At 36.9% G+C, this 17,603-nt stretch overlaps 1 protein-coding gene across 1 annotated transcript; it reads left to right on the top strand.

The window, feature by feature from the left end:
- The first annotated feature begins 5,349 nt into the window (after positions 1-5,349).
- LOC103519250 lies at positions 5,350-16,517 on the top strand. Its single transcript, XM_008484338.2, has 6 exons — positions 5,350-5,379; positions 13,888-14,045; positions 14,419-14,681; positions 15,049-15,344; positions 15,632-15,851; positions 16,158-16,517. Exons 1-6 carry the CDS (start codon positions 5,374-5,376, stop codon positions 16,436-16,438), a joined length of 1,224 nt encoding a protein of 407 aa, XP_008482560.1. The 5' UTR covers positions 5,350-5,373; the 3' UTR covers positions 16,439-16,517.
- Positions 16,518-17,603: the final 1,086 nt, after the last annotated feature.

The raw sequence follows: 17,603 nt of genomic DNA, 5'->3' as shown, positions 1-17,603 counted from the left end.
AACATCTAAGATTCAAATGTAAAAATTTTTACCTTTCTTTAGCGCGGCGTGCTGCAGATAGTCCGCGGAGCATACAATTTCTAAAAGTAAGCTTGAATTTGGCTATTTTGTAAAATCTATGGAAAAATTTAAAATCAATCTTTTGACTGTAAACCTAATGAGTACCAAAGATCTGGAGTTATTACAGTTTGAATTTTTTTTTTTTGGGGGCATGAAAGTAGTTTCATGTTGATTTTATTTAAAGTGAAAAGATTCTCAAGAGGTTTTCCACCTAACAAACCACAGATTTTCAAACTAATCTTCACTTCGCTCGATCAAAAAGAATTTTCAAGTTCTCCCAGAGTGAATTATACCACAGTACATTTCTTCCGCCCCCGTGAAAATGGCTGATTCAATTATTTGCGTTGGGTAATTGCAGTGATTTCAATCGAGCTATAATGTCTCATTGATAAATCAGCAGACGAGAAATGGACATTCTTGTTTCCATAAATAGTTACGAGAGCAGGAAAGAATTCCATTTCTTATCACGTGCCTTGTTACAAGTCGTCTACATTTTTTTCCACTTTAAATTTATCCGTTTCCACTATTTTATTATACTTTCGTAATATGAATTCAAGAAAAAACCAACACTCATTTCGAAGGATCAGTATTTAAGAAGGAAACAAAAAACTAAAAAAAAGTTATGATCGAGGATTCAAAGGTAACTTTAAATTCACAAAATTGCCTACTAATGGAAAATGGAAATCTAGATAGGTATATTCGATGATTTCGTACCTACTCCGTCTCAGGCTTGAATGTAGACCAGAACTATAGCAAAATAATACTAATCAAATATACCTACAGGTTTATTTTTCCTTTCTTTCGAGGGAATCGAACCCGGGACTGAGCAGTTTGAACTGATTTTTATCTGCATTGGATCATTGATTCTGTTAGATATGTCAGCTGTGAGCACAGTTGTCCCACAGATCATGCAAAAAATTTGATTCATAATGATATGTGAATTGATGCATTTAAAGATTTCCAATTAAAAAAATCAGACAGATGTGTTTGTGTTCCAAGACCGTTACCTCCGATCACGGAATTTATTTTTGAGATCTGAGAAATCGATTGATCGAAAAATTGGCGAATAAATCTGAAAGGACAAGCAAAAATAAATACCATAGTTCGTTGACCTCTGTATTACAACTATAGATGTGAAGATCGCTCGACATCTATAAATTGAGACTGTTGTTAATTTGGGCACAAAGGGAGTCCGAACCTAGGGTATTCTTGTACCTACAAGATGTTAACGAACCTACATAAAAAATTACGTAATTTTAAAATAGGATTGAGTAATCCAAATAAATACAATGTAAATTTAGAAGATGAAGTTTTTGAATTGAGATTTCAAATTCATCCCAAGTCCAGGTTGGTTAAACACGTTTTCAAATTAATCTGACCAACAGAGTTTTATCAAAACTCACAAAAATCATTGAAAAATCCCATAATTTGAATATATTACACAAAGTGATCATTGACCCAGCATGCTTTTTCTAAATCAATACATTATGGTTATTTTTTCAGGCTCGAATTTTTGACACAAAGAATTTATAAGTCACAGCTCACGATTATAATAGGTATGTCCATTTCTTAATTACAATGAAGTACCAAAATGAGAAGTGTTTTCCGTCGTATAAGGTTGTAAAATTTTATCTGAACAGTAATGTTTGTAATTTAAACGAATAAAAATTAACGTTGGATCAAGAAGAGCTATTCCGTAAAAGTTTATTAAGAACTTAATTTTCAACTTCGAACACTTTGGTGGCCTTAGAAACTTACTAGATAGTGACTTTTTAATCGTTATTTGTTCATCAGCGAGATATTTCGTGGTATTTCACGAAAAATACGCACCTACCTATTCAAAATCCATTACTTTTTTTACATAGATTATGACCCATTACTATTTCTATCGGCATCGGCCAAGACCAAAGTCTCATTATGTCACCACATTATGTCACCATTACTAAATCTACTTTGGAAGTCCTATTCCGGATAAATAAATAATCAAGAGATGTTCTTTTCTATTCCATTCCAAGAATGTGATTCAATAATTTATAGGTTCATGTAAAGTGGTATAATTTTAAATCAGTTATAATCACTATAATTATAATCATAATCAATGTCCATAAAAAGGAAAAAATATTCCTTCACTTGACAAGTTTAGATTGTGCTTTTTACCTGCCTAAAAAAAAAAAAAAAAAAAAAAAAAAAAATGTCGATTAAAAAGGCTCCTTGTTTTCACGTAAAAAAAAAAAAAAAAAAAAAAAAAAAAAAAATGTCGATTAAAAGAGGGAAGTAGGTAATCCAGAAATATATCGGATATTTGAAGAATTAGCCGACTAGTATTATTAGCCGTTACCAGAGGACGCAAATTACAATTTTAACATAATTGTTAGTGGAGGCTCCTGCAGTGTCCCCATGTTAAATTTGAGAACTTCTGCATCAAACTGATACTAGAAATTCACAAGGAAAACTACGTTATCAAACTGATAGGTACTTGAAATTCACAATTCTACACACGATAATGTTCAACTCCTTTATGTATGGCACATTGCATACCTAAAATAAATACCCGGCTTTCATACAAATTTGTGTACTTCCAAGCATTTTTATTGAACTTTATTTCACAAGAGTGTTTAGTGGTGCAGTGAGACGAGTTTGTAGCGACTGGACTTTGTTGTCATATGACTTGTAACGTAATGAACTTTCAATATTAGTAGGTAGGTACCTAGTACCTACCCAAAACTTTCAAAAAATCAAAGTTTACATCCCAAAACTAAGGAAAATGGAGAAAGCTGAATAAAAGAATTTAGGTACTTCAGTTAATTTAAAGTCGCCAAGCAGCATGGAGGGTAGCGCGCTAGCGCGTCTGCCTTATAAGCACTAGGTCGAGGGTTCAATTACCGAATGGGGTGGATGTTATCCTATACAGATGAGGTTCGTTCCGGAACGGCTAACTTTCTCCTATCCTGTCTTTCTTCTCTCCTCGCTTTCGGGACAATAAGACCTCAGCAGTTCCCCCTATGAAACCTCTTGAAAAAAAAAAGTCTCGAGGTGGAGGTCAGACCAGGCAGTCAAAAATTATAAAGGCAAACTTCTGATTAAATACAGAGATTTGAAAGGAGCCTACCAAATGTACCGTAGGTATTAAAATTAGATATCTTGGATGAAGATGATGATTTTCCAACATTCTGGGTTGAGAACAATTTTAATTCCAATATTCAAATTGAGTTTTTTTTTTTTCTTTTTTTACCTGAATCTAACGGAATTTGACATGGTGTGTCTTCTATCTTTATTTATACATATGTAATGATAATGACAATGCGAAAATCCTTAGAACACAACACAGGCCCAATAAAATCCCTCGAAGAGAATCGGAGAACTATCAAAGTTCCAGTAAGTCTTTCAAAATTAATCCGAGCTTTGATTATTCGCACATGATCTCACATGGCCGAATCAGACTCTTTGGTCACTCTGTCACCGGGGAAAAAAATTGAATATAGGTATTTATGTATTTAACTTGCAGGTTTCATCTTTAAAGGAAAGAAAAAAAAAAATGTGGAATACATTTCCTTATGTCATAGGTCATAGGATGAGGAAAGTAAATAAATAAATGATTTTTCCCCCAATGTTGAACATACTCGTATTTTTTTTTTTACTTTCTATTACTACAGTATAGCGGAGCTATACTAGTAATGAAAGTATTGCAATCGGTCCAAATTTTCAAAATCGGGAAATGGGTGGAAATATCCGTTTTGGGGTCCCCTGATTCCAAAAAAGTGGTTTTTAGCCCATGGTCTGTACGTAACGTACGTACGTACGTAACGTACGTACGTACGTAACGTACGTACGTACGTAACGTACGTACGTACGTAACGTACGTACGTACGTAACGTACGTACGTACGTAACGTACGTACGTACGTAACGTACGTACGTACGTAACGTACGTACGTACGTAACGTACGTACGTACGTAACGTACGTACGTACGTAACGTACGTACGTACGTAACGTACGTACGTACGTAACGTACGTACGTACGTAACGTACGTACGTACGTAACGTACGTACGTACGTAACGTACGTACGTACGTAACGTACGTACGTACGTACGTACGTACCGTACGTAACGTACGTACGTACGTAACGTACGTACGTACGTAACGTACGTACGTACGTAACGTACGTACGTACGTAACGTACGTAGACTTACAGTTGAGAAGTTGCGGGTTTGATACTCCCCTGTGTCAACAAATTTCCCTTTTATTTGTGAACCATTAACAAGTAAGCATGTGAATAGTTGATCCCATGTGATTTTTCACGCGGAATCGAATGGTGCTACTTTTAGCACTCTCTGACTTACAGTTGAGAAGTTGCGGGTTCGATACTCCCCTGTGTCAACAAATTTCTCTTTTATTTGTGAACCGTTACCTGCGTTACCAAATAAGCAAGTGAATAGTTGATCTCATGTGATTTTTCACGCCGAATCGAATGGTGAAACTTTTTAGAACTGTCCGACTTACAGTTGAGAAGTTGCGGGTTCGATACTCCCCTGTGTCAACAAATTTCCCTTTTATTAAATTTTTTTACTGCAAATGTAATAGAAAGTCGTGTGATGTTCACACCAGATTTTTGGTCCTGTTGTGCATAGGTTGTACGTAGATACAGAAGAAAATTATTACATGTTCGAGAAAATTCTTTGAATAATATTCTTTGAAAATCTAAGAAACTCGGAACCGAAAAGAAGAAAATAAAATGCCAGGAAGGTTTTGCAAAAAATATAAAATAATAATAATAATGAATAAAGGAAATTTAACTAATATATTAATAATAAATTTATAATAGATAACAAATAAAAATAAGACAGAGAAAAGTCGCAAGCAAACAAAACATCAGAATTGAACTAATGAGTCATGAAGTAAGTGCACATCCACCAATTAAAAGTGAAAAAAGCACATCCTCTAATTAGAACAAATTGAGTATTTTCTATGATTTCAGATTAAGGGTCAGGTTAATTATTTATAGTTAAAAGAAGGGTGGAATGTATAACTACAACCAGGGAATGTATAACTACAAATACTACAATGTACCTAGGTACAATAATTTAATAATTACAATTTAATTCTTATCTAATTCTTAGAAATTTACGGGCAAACTCATCGTCTGAAAATTCCGTACTTCAATGTCAATCTCCTAAGAGTAGGTATGCCAAAAATTTCCCAACTTGTTAAGATCCAAAGAGCATCGAAGAGGTTAAAGGGAGAGAGGACTTTATATACTAAAAGAGATGAGTATCTAAGAGTTAACCAGAATATCTTCTACCGGCAACCATCATGAACGTAAGTTTCTTTCGATTATTTTACTATAAGAAATGCATGCTTAATTTCTTCTCTTTTACATAGTTTTACTATCTATTTCTAATTTATTGTTATTTTCTTTTTAATTATCTTCATTGATTTTTATTATTTTTTACGATTTTTTTTTTCTTACTATGACTATTTTGAGATAAAATAAAAATGTTCCTGGGAGTTTGTATTTTTATTACGTGTGCCTCTATTTGGTATACCGACGAGTACACCTGTGAAAAAGTCTCGAGGGTTTTCGTGTTTCTGTGTAACTAGGACTGTTAGATTATCTCTTTATTTATTCCTTTTACAGAGAATTTTAACTTTTACAGAACGATATTGAATTACCTACCTATACAATTTATTCATAGTAAATAGCTACCCCAAAGTTCAGATTACCTCATCCCGAATATCTATACTTACTGAAACAGGAGTGATTAAAGTTTGGTGAAAACTTTTTTCAAGCTTATTTTAGGGATACTCCACAATTTCAAAAATTTGGTTATCGATTTTCCTTATACCAAAGTAAGTTTAGCTCGATGAAAAAATAAGACACAAATATAATCTGTATTGAATCAAACCGGTCAATTTGATTTTTATTTGGCGAAAACGTTCAACGTAGGTATAAAGGAAATGTTCAGATGATTGGACCTTTGTAGTCCCGGAGAGGCCTTTTTACTCAATGAGATCTATAGTTCACTGATTCCCAAACTAACACCCTAATTTTTGATCCCATTTTCAAAGCTTCTTAGGATCAATAAGGGAAATGGTCAAACTTTTTTGATTTGGCGGGGGCGGAGTGCTATGGCGCTCTTTAATACCTAACATTTTTACATCATATAGGTACTTTGTCCAAAACATTGGTCCAAAAATACTCTTATTCGGGATATAACCACTTAATAGAGGAGGTCAGTATCTGAGAGGTTTTATCAATCGCCCAACACTTTCTCGAGCAAAAGGGAAAAAAGTCATTCTTCACTCGGTAACGAACCCACGCCCTGGAGCTTACGAGACCAGCCCCTAAACAATTAGCTACTCAAGCATAAACTCTATTGGATTAGTCCAAATCTGCCCACAGACAAATTTCAAAAAACTCTATATTCCGACTCATGAGCAAGACCTAACTGTACCATGAGATTTATCTCCAAATGCTAATTTCTTTACTGGTCCTAAAATTATTTTGGCGAAGGTCCAAGTTGTAGCTCAATATTGAAATCAAAATCCAGTTCTAAGCACAACAGTTTCGGAATAATTTTACAGTTACCTTTACGGCTTGTGCCAATGATTTCAAAATCACTCTGGGCAGTACTCCGATCAATCAATCTTTGATTAGAGATATACTCGCGTGACATTTTCCATGTTTATTTATGTCAAGATTCGTAATAATCCTCATGAATGGGTTTTCTCGTTTTCTGGCACTTTGTCATAGGTATAGGTACTTGATAAGTACTCAATTAGGTACTTGACCGTTTAGGTATGCTTGTTGGTGGTCACCATTACCTATGAATAAGAATAGGTACCTAGTGAAGATTCACGCAAGATGAGTTTTATCGCGTGCCAGTACTAAAGTACTTTTTATTTGTCTTTATATCTACAAGGTGATCCATAACTTGTTCTACGTACGTACGTTCGTAACTAATACAGAACATAACTTATTGATGCTACCGAAATTAGTCCCTTTACCCCAAACAGTCTAAACAAGATCGTACTAGTGAATTGACTGTAGAAAAGTTACTAGGTACTCATTTAAAAGAAAGCCTTCTATTGGACCATCAAAGGGTCAGGAGTCAAGGCCCAAAATTTAACCAGCTAATTTCCTTAATGTGTTGAATATAATTTGTTTTAACCAAATTTCATCAAAATAAAAAAAACCATTCGAGAGTTACGGTGGAACAAAAAGAACGACATCGACACCCAATGAGCCAATGTTACTAGCTAGACAATCACCCGTCCTGGTTCCTTGCAATGCTCAAAATTACTCAACTTGACCGTCATCGTCATCACGAAGTTTTTCAAACGTCACTAAATTACCAAGTCTTCTTGATTATTTCATTGGGTGTCAAGTCCAAGTCTCTTTCTCAAATCATAAAGAAAAACACAAATTCAATGAAATTATCAAGACATTATTTTGTAGTTACCAAAGTTATAGCTATACTTTGCAGTCTATGGATAGCACTATTGGTTGCAGATACTTTACTTACTTTATGATGAAACCCAGTAATTACCATCCGGCCTAACGATGGAATGTCATTTAGATTACCCAATATTTACATTGAAATCAGGTTGAATTGCAACTTCAAAATATATCTAGGTAAATAATGACAATAGGTAAGTGTACCCAACGATGTACATTTATCAGTACAGGTACCTCCTGGCGAATTATAAGTAACTACTTAATTAGAGTACTTGAACTTTGTAATAATTATTATCTAATGTAGGCAATCTCCTTGTCAAGTACACGGTTAGGAATTTGCAATTAAAAATCACTTAATTTTACTGTGGCCTTAAAAGGAGATTTAAAATTTAAGTAAAAACACTCGAGTATTTTCTTACCACTGAGAATTTGGCCTTTCATATCTCCTAAAAACTTAATTCTAAATGCATAGTGCACCGAAAGAATTACAATAATTCGGCTTAAAGTATTTGGACTGCAATGTTTGCTGCAGTGTTTGAATGTCTGCAATTTATTTTAAAATTTGGAAAAACACTTACTTAAAAATGTGCCTTGAAAATGCAAGTATCTTGATAAAAATATAGGCACCCACTTGATGTTACATAATTCTATCTACCATTGTTAACTTCAACTGTAGGTGCTATAAGTATTAGATTGAAAATTCTAAATTGCCAAATTTCAAACATGAAATCTTAAAGTTACTTAGCTAAGTAATTAGATTTACAAATAGAGTTACGAAATTTTCAATTAAATAATTTAGATATGAAACCAGATATTATCTAGTTTAATTGAAATATTAACTATCTGGTTTAATAAATCGTTCACTCGTGCCAACATATCATTCATAGTAGGTCTGTAGGATATGAAAACCAATTGAACCTAGCCAAAATCAAGATCTACTTATCTTTACCTACGCAATATGTCACAGAAATAAGCAACTCGTTTATAACTAAAACTTGGCCCGACACGCGACGCTCTGCCGATGCAGTCCACCTAGATAATTCAAAGAAACTGTCGAAGTATCTGGTAATTGGTAAATATTGTTTCAATATTTAATTTATTTGACGGGTCAAACAACCCAGTAGATATTGCCTTTACAATCAAACAAAAAGGTTATAATTACAACTTTATAACCCAATGGAACAGTAAAATGTTTGATGATTGAACTTTTGATGATTTTTTCCTCCCTCACACCCTGTATAAAACTAAAATTTTCAAACTTCATTAGAAAATCTGCCTGAACTTTCTTAAAACCCTGTTTGGGATAAATCTTCCTTTTCATTGGTCAACCATCTCTGCCAAGGTCAACTCAAGGTCACCCGGAGGTTAACAATCTGAGCTGGAATTTTTGTTGGAAAAAAATTCCGCAATAAATTGTATTTTAGCTCATTTTTCATGTCGTATTTTTCTATTGATCTTGTTTTATCTAAGAATTCTAAAGTAGAAAAAAAGAAGTTGCTCGTCTTCGTCTTTGTTTTAAAACATGGGAAATGATATTAACTGCTCTTCGTTGCAAATCATTTGTCTCTTTGTCAAACAAGAGGTAATTGTACTTGCTGAAGATTTGTATCCAAAGTTGTATCTTCAGTTACCTAGCTCAAAACGAATGTCAACCTCTTTCTATCGATGTAAATAAAATATCATTATACCTACACCTTAGATCCTTGGAAGGTATCATTATGATCATCGAAAATTTAGAAGTGGCTATCTATTATTTATCTATTATGGGACTGGTTGCTCCTCTCCCGAGGGAATATGCAATTAACCGAAGGGGGCTTGAGGGATTTAGAGTCTGCTCTCGGGGGGCCTTGATGGACCCTAGAAGCACCCTCACTGGTATATTTCAACCTCTTCAGTTTCTCTAAAATTCACCTGCAGCAGCTCTAGGAAGTCCGCACAATCAGGTTTATTCCAGGGAAAAGCTGTGAGTCCATATATTATTCCATTAAGAGGATACCAAGAGGTGCCATCCAGGCTAGAGGGCTTGGCTCAAGACCTCCGAACCGAAGGGGGCTTGAGGGATTTAGAGTCTGCTCTCGGGGGGCCTTGATGGAACCTAGAAGCACCCTCACTGGTATATTTCAACCTCTTCAGTTTCTCTAAAATTCACCTGCAGCAGCTCTATAAAGTCCGCACAGTCAGGTTTATTCCAGAGAAAGCTGTGAGTCCATATATTATTCCATTGAGAGGATACCAAGAGGTGCCATCTAGGCCAGAGAGCTAGCTCAGGGCCCCCGAACTGAAGGGGTCTAATGAGGGGTTTGATAGGTCTGCTATCCCAAGGCCTTGATGGAACCTAGAAGTACCCTCACTGGTATATTTCAACCTCTCCAGTTTCTCTAAAATTCACCTTCCTACTTCCTGAGACGGACTTGACCATAGTCCCATTCAGGTACCCTCAAAAGAGCCAGTGTTATTGTCTGTGGCTTGACAGGGCTGGTTTTGTCTCAGTTTTACGTCCTCCAGCGAGACGATAGAAAGTGGCTAAAGTGGTCCTAAATTTAATGTTTCCATTAGTTGTCTTGGGAGTGGAGAAGAATAAAGTGTAGTAGGGAGTATCTTGTAGTAATAAATTCGAAAATTTGGGAGATATAATTTGGTGTGACACCTAGGTATATTCACCTTTTCACATGGGTCAATCAAGCCGAAGGAAAAAAAATCATATACCCACCTGAACCTGATGTTTCATTTGGTTTAATTTGGCCATGAACTTGGAACCCGGCATCCTAAAATCGAGTTTTTAATTCAAGTTACCGAATACAGAAGTCCAATCACCTCTAGAGATAGAAAAAAATGTGTGTGGTATATTGGTACAGGGTGGATACTTTAACGAATACTGAGAAATTCAGAAACTAGGTAGGAAGTTCTTTTTATTTCTAGGTAGTAACATACTGTCAAAATTTTATTATAGGCCAAATTTGAGGTTCATAGACCTTCGCAAATGTAGAAGAAGAAGTAGAAGAAGAAGAAGAAGAAGAAGAAGAAGAAGAAGAAGAAGAAGAAGAAGAAGAAGGAAAAAACAGTCGCTTTTTCTCTCTAAAAATTTGTTCCATTAATCACCACACCTAGGCAGAGTTACTTTTTGACCTAAGAAGACACAAAAGATCCCTCTATGGTCACTTCTGTATAATTTTATTAATATTATAGGTCGGTACCTAAAATAACACATGTGATTATATTACCCACGAGTATATTGAACTTTGCACGGTACAAACACTTTAATATTTCTCAACTCGATAAATCCATCGGTGAAAACTGTCATGGGTATCGAATTCAGCGTAGGTTTTACAAAACCAGAAAGCTCAGACATTCTCGGAAGAATTAATACAAAATATGTAAATGAATCTCACACAGAGCGTCTCAAAAAGTGAATTTATTAACTGTAGCCACACTGTACAGCTGGCAGGATAAATAACGTGTATTTTGTTCTTCTATCATAGAATGGACCGTACAAGTGCTTAGAAGTCCACAAAATATTTTCTGAAAAGTAAAGACAAGTTCAAATTATTAGCCTGCACCAGTGAGCTGGGTCAAAAAATTCAAGTAAAGCTGAAGAATGAAACACATCCTAGAATGCTTTACGAAAGTCGCTTAAACAGCATAATTACGTCGAATGATTTGTTAGGCGATTTCAGAATTGATTTGAATGGGTGTATCATCCTTATTACTGCTAGGAATAGAAAAGTTTCTAAACTCTGTATCCAGGATCTTTGTTGGTTTTTCCGATATTTCCAGGATCTAGCTTCAAGTATATCTATGAGTTATTTGTAGGTTCTGTGACACAACAGGAACACCACAGGAGATATCAGGAGAAGTCAGTCTAGCAAGGAATAACGTCAGTAGGTATAAAATTTTTGCCTGGGGACAAAAGTTCGGAAGAAATACTGTGCATAATTTGAATAGGTGCATATTTGTAACAATGAAGAAAATACTTCAATACAAAGAATAGAGGTCAAATTTACTGTTTTTTTTTTCAAGTTGAGTCAAGAATGATGAACTTTTTGTAGATATTTCTTGAAAGTCATCTTAATTAATTAATTGACACTGAGTTCCCGCGAGATACATCTTTCTGGAAGAATAAGAAATTGTCTTGGGATTAATATTTTGGGGTAAAATTTTAATCTCTTACTGCTTTCCAAAATATTTTAGGAACTAACTATCATTATTCTGAAAAAATACGAGTATCTCCTTATTTTTGGCAAGTCCAGTATAAAGATCACATAAAGATCGATGCTGCGACCCGAGTAAAGTGATACCAAATATCTTCGGTAAACAACACTACACATCTCTGCTTCTAGGGTGAATGAACCTCAACACTGGAAACTGTGTAAAGTTCAAAATACAGGGTTCGGCCATAGGAAGGAAGACATTTCAACAGACGAGACATTTTAACATAATAGAAAATAGACGGTAATGTTCCACATTTCTCGAAGACAGAGAGGAAGCAATTTTTGTTCGGTGACTTTGAAAGTTTCAATTAAGTATCTTCAAAGATCACGTTGACTTGTTAAAAAAAAAAGAAAAAAAAAATGAAAATTATTTGTTCAAATTAGTTACATTGTTATACCTAGCAACTACAGCATTTAAGACATATTTTTCATTTATTTTTTAAGTTGCTCAGGAGTGGCAATTTTTTCTAGGTAAAAACTTTTCTTGGTCAGATAAGTTTCGAGTTTCATGTCCCATTTCTACCCTGTATATTTATTATGTCGAATCATTACCACCTATGTACCCAATGTTATGGCCATCAGCATCAGAGGCTTTGCCAATTAATAAGAATGAAACATTGATCCAGCGTATTAAGCTATGCATGTGATTAGTTCCTCTTTCGTCCTCTTGGTTCACACAACCTCAGGTGTCATCCTGGAAGCAAAGGTATTTCCAAAATATTATGACAATAGAACCTGTTTTTTTGAACTTGAGAGAAAAAAAAAGAAAGGAGAAAAAACAATAACAGTATACTAATTTAAAAGAGTAGGTATAATACGAGTAATAATCTACATATTACTTTCTATTTTTTCTTTGAAGGCTGAAAAGGTGAAAAGGCCTTAACACAGTCTGTTTTTCGTTGAGAAAAGACTTAGGTACCTGTGATTTTTTACTCACAACTGAACGTTTAGGAGTATTTTACGAACTCCATTTTAGTAAAGCTAGATTACTGTCGTCTGCATAATTGTATCTATGTACAGAAGAGTGCATTGATTTACTTTGGTGAAAACAGATAAATCGGATCTCGTGTAGGTAGGAGCGTCACGATATGTTTTAAATAAATTGAACTTGATGTCTGGGATTCTGGACAGAGGAAATTTTAACATGTCTTGTGATACACCCAAGTACAAGGCTTGTACTTACACCTTTGTCTGGATGGTGTCTGGTACTGGGTGTCGAACAATCCACTGCCTAGCGTCAAATGTCTCAAAATATTCAAGGAATTAAACGAGAGGTACTACTAAGAAACAAGTGACAATGAAACTTTAGGTATACAGGCCATTTTCTTAGGAATAGGTCAGATATTAAGTAAGGCTGTATGACAAAAACACAATAATCTTTGTACCTGTTTGAAAGCACTTACAAAATACTGGGGTCTCGAACAGTCCGAAGGTACTCCCCTCAGGGCCGTATCCAGAATTTTGCCGAGGGGGGGGGGAGGCGAGGGTCCAAACACTAATAACGCTAAGGGACGGGGGGGGGCCCGGGCCCCCTCGCCCCCCCCCAAATACGGCCCTGACTCCCCTAGAAATGGGTCTACGGGTTTCATGTTGAAATACACTTTGGACTTCTGCACAAGCGCAGATGTATTAGTATGGAAACCATTGAAAATTGGACTAACATCGTCTCACCATGAGACTCTAATTAAGTCTAAATCTTCTCTGCCCAGCATAGTGTCAATCAAGAAATTTCAAATAACATACATTGTACATTTATTTTTTAGTCATAAAAGTTGATCTGGAATTTTCCATGTGTCAAACCGCACCTAGCTAATTTATTTTACAGATTTACCGACAAACGGACACTGCCATTTTAAATTAAGTTTAAGTATAAAATAAGTTTATTTCCAGACTTGTTTTTGACCTGAAGGTTCAAGGTCCAGCACACAAGCTCAGCATTAGGTAGATCTACTTGTAACAGGTGGATTTGTTAGGTTTTCCCAGCTTTCTGATCGAAGATTACGTGATTCTTATCAACAAATTATCTTTATAATAAAATTTACTTGGTTATAATAAACGGGCTGACTTCATTTTTCAGGTGGTTTAACCCGTTTTATATCGCTTGTAACTGCTAAGGCCTTTAGTGAGGCTGACTTTAATTTACCTCGATTTCTTTTCCAGGCTTTTGTTGTGCTCTGTACCTTGGCAGTCGCTGCTCATGCCGCTACCACTCCCACTCCCGAAAAGGAATCGGTCACCCCCAGAAATGTAAGACAGCTGCATCCAGCTGGATATCAGCCTCTGCCAGGATATGCACCACAGAGAGCCGCCTATAACCCGTAAGTTCGCCTGACAGTTTCGATATCTTGACCGAGGGGAGGATCGTCCAAACCCCAAAACTGGAAAATCAGGGATGCTTTCCTAAAGGGTTCAGTAATTTATAGGAAATCTTCAATGGTCAGAAATCTTCAACGGTTTCAATTCCCGCCCGGTACGGATTTTATCCTGAACGAATAATGTTCGTTCTTATAACGACTGGCTTTCTCCTATCCTGTCTTCCTTCTCTCTTCAATTTCGGGACGATAAGATCTTACCCTCCCCCGGCTTGAGTTTTTGCTCCGCCTCGATTTTACCTCATTGTATTGAACCTTTGAAAATAAACATAATAATAATAATAATAAAAAAATCTTCAATTACTTTTCTCTATTTCAGATACTTCCCCCAAGCCGCCCCTGCTCCTGCCTATCCAGCTTACTACCCAGCTCCAGCCTACCCTGGTTTCCCAAGCCCTTACTATCCCCTGAGAGAAGAATCCTCCGGTGCTGAGGAAAGTTCCTACTGGAGTTACATCCCAAGTTTCAGCAACATTGGAAGCTACTTCAGCAACTACCCTTCTTATTATCCATCTTGGTTCGGAACTTCTGAATCCGAAAGCTCCTCTGCTGCCTCCACTGGAAACAGCCCAGCCACCTCAAGTAAGCACCAAATTTCCTTTCCACTAAAGAAAGGGAAGTTTCTGTGCAGAATATACAATAGACGAGACGCAGAAGTATGCCAGATTTCAAGGTTTAACCTTTCTGTTCTGAAAATGCAATAGACGCAGACGTACCTGTCAGGTTTCAAAGCTAACCAAAGCGCGTTTAACCTTCTGAAATAGGTAACTGAAACAAAGAGCTAAAAAAGATTTTAATAGTCATCTTGATCACCTAACACTTCTTTCTAAAGCTGTAGACACACATAGTCGACGCCTGAATCTATGTTGTCGAAGCAGTGTACCTACGGTTTCAGTCGACGTTGATCGACTAAGTGTGGACACAGCTTAATAAATCTCCCCTATTTCAGGCGAAGCTGAAGAAAACAACGCCGCTCTCCTCAAATCCGGTCTGGCCAAACCCCAACCAGCCCAGCCTTACAGCGCCATCAAAGCCCCCATTGACAACAGATTCAGATACCAACCAGCCCAACCCATCCAACCTCAATTCATCGTTGCTGGACAGCCTCAATTCTACGGACACTACTCTGCTTTCCAAGGCCAACAAGATCCATCCAAGTTGACCGCTGCTAACAACGGAGCCATCTCTAGCTACCTGTTCCTGAGAAACCAACCCCAACTGCCCGTCTTCCAGAACAACCAACAGGTATGGACAATTGGACAATAGTGTTGGTGTAAGATCTGTCGAAGGAGATATTCAACCTGAAACCGTTCAGAACTTAGGTACCTTTTGCAGACGAACAGTAACACATCTAAACTGCTCGTTCTTGCTTTTCCTTGTTGAACAAACCAAAATTGTCCTACATACTGGAGTCCTCAAACACGAATTTCGTCAGAAAAGACCCCCATTTCAATGTGATATACCTGGTCGTTCTTGTTTTCTTTTTCTCTTTGAACAAACCCCTAACGAACGAACCGTTTCCCTTTTCGCAGAAATTCGCCGTCCCCGCCACCTTCCAAAACGGAAACGTCAAAGAGGCCCACCAACAATTTGTCCAATACTCCAAGGAGCTCCAAGGCGAGCCATCCAAGCAGGTGGAAAAGCAAGCCGCCCCATCTGAGAACCACAACGTTGTAGTGGACTCCCCAGCCGCTGACCCAGCCCCCCAGCAAGCTGAGGAGCAGAAAAACGAATCCAGCAACGGATCAACAGGTCAATAATAGGTATTAGTTTGACTCTTTTGAATTCTCTTTCTTTTAGCGTCCATTTTCCGATTCCCTAGGTTTCATTTACTCCCGGGTTTTCAATCTAATGTTGACTCTAATGTGTACAAAATTCATGTTTAGGTAAGTTAGAAAGTTTTTCTGGGTTTGCAATCAGATGTAGCAATCTATATTGGATCAGTTAATAGGTCTTAAAGTCCTTTGTAGTTCAACACCCTGATTACGAGTAAGGTGCTGTTTCTTGGGTAACAACCATTCTTTAATTAACGTATCCGTTTTTTCTTGAATGTTACAGTCAACTCTCCCGTTGCTCAAGCCAAGCCTAAAGGGCTCGCCGTAGCAGGGGAAGGGGGCGTGGCTGATTCATCACCCAGTGGTACCGCCCTCGTCGGCAAAAAAGGAATGGCGTTGGCCGCTCCCTCTAGTATTGCCATCGCTGGGCCCGACACTCCCCTGACCCTAACTATTGACACAGGCAGCCAACACAAGACCAAGAAAGCCAACAAGGAAAAGAAGCCCATCGCTCGATTTTCCGAAACCCGAGGTTATCATATTGATGATGCTCGAAACGAATAATACTAATCTGTAACGCCTTCTTGTACTAAATTCTGCTAGTATAAACAAGGTATATTTATTTAAGATTATTTATTCTACAATACAAGGTGTGTTTTTCTTTCGTTAATTCTATTCAGAGGTTAACATTACAGACAGTCTGAGTGCGAGTGGGTAGCCTTATGGTCTCTGACCACAATAGATCTAAAATGTTGCAGTAATGCAGCACACGTCTTATCTCAAGAGAGGACTCTGTAGCAAATACTTTGCAATTTACTGTTGCTGATTTAATCAGCTGGAGTGTTTTTGGGGTACGACATCTGTTGCTGACCAATCCGCACCGATAGGTTTGTTATTTTGTTATGATGATAATGATGGTTATGTTATGCAGTCAGTATTACATTTATCTCCCTGCTAATTTAACCACAGGAAGATATTGTTGGACTTGGGAGGAAAACTGAGGAGCTTATTTTTATTTGCCAGTAAAAATTGTGAGATGGCAAGTTTGGCAATTAACCCACTCACAGGCCAAAATAAACATTACAAGACATGGGTACCAAAAATAATGCAAGTTCAAAGGCGTTGGTTGAGCACATTGCATACCTTGAAAGATTTACGGCGTTCATAAAAATACTGAATTTTACTTGTACTTGCCTACCTGGATATATCAGTTTCCTAAGAAGAAGAAGAAGAAGGGGGGGGGGGGGGGAAAAAAAACAAAATATAGAAAGATGACAATGAAAAAAGAAGAGAAGGGGGGGGGGGGGGGGGGGAGACAAAAAACAAAATTGGTAATTTCGAGCCTCAAATTAATATCTACAAACTGTGGGACCGTCCGGAAATCTTGTGAGGATAACTAGGATTCTGGTGAATCGAGAATTTCAACACTTTTTTTTTTGGCACGTATTAGGTAAGAGAAAATTAGGATCTCGTGCTTGACGGGATCTGAAGGTACTCTACTCTGAAGGGTTCATAAACTCAGGGTCCAAAACGTGATTGGATTATCTGTTTCATGCCAGTGACAAATACCTACGGAATGGATATCAAAATAATATCAAGTCACGAGCACCTGTAAAGATGACCAACGGCGCGAACGACCTTACTATAATAAGTGTTAAAGCGCCTAATCAAAAAGAGAGAAGAAGAAAAAAGATGACTAAGATCATAGCTAAGACAATTTAGGACACAG

The sequence above is a fragment of the Diaphorina citri genome, unplaced genomic scaffold, assembly GCF_000475195.1.
Source record: "Diaphorina citri unplaced genomic scaffold, Diaci psyllid genome assembly version 1.1 scaffold64, whole genome shotgun sequence".
Lineage (NCBI taxonomy): Eukaryota > Metazoa > Arthropoda > Insecta > Hemiptera > Psyllidae > Diaphorina > Diaphorina citri.
Note: the sequence above shows the minus strand (reverse complement) of the source record. Positions and strands in the feature narration are given on the sequence as shown.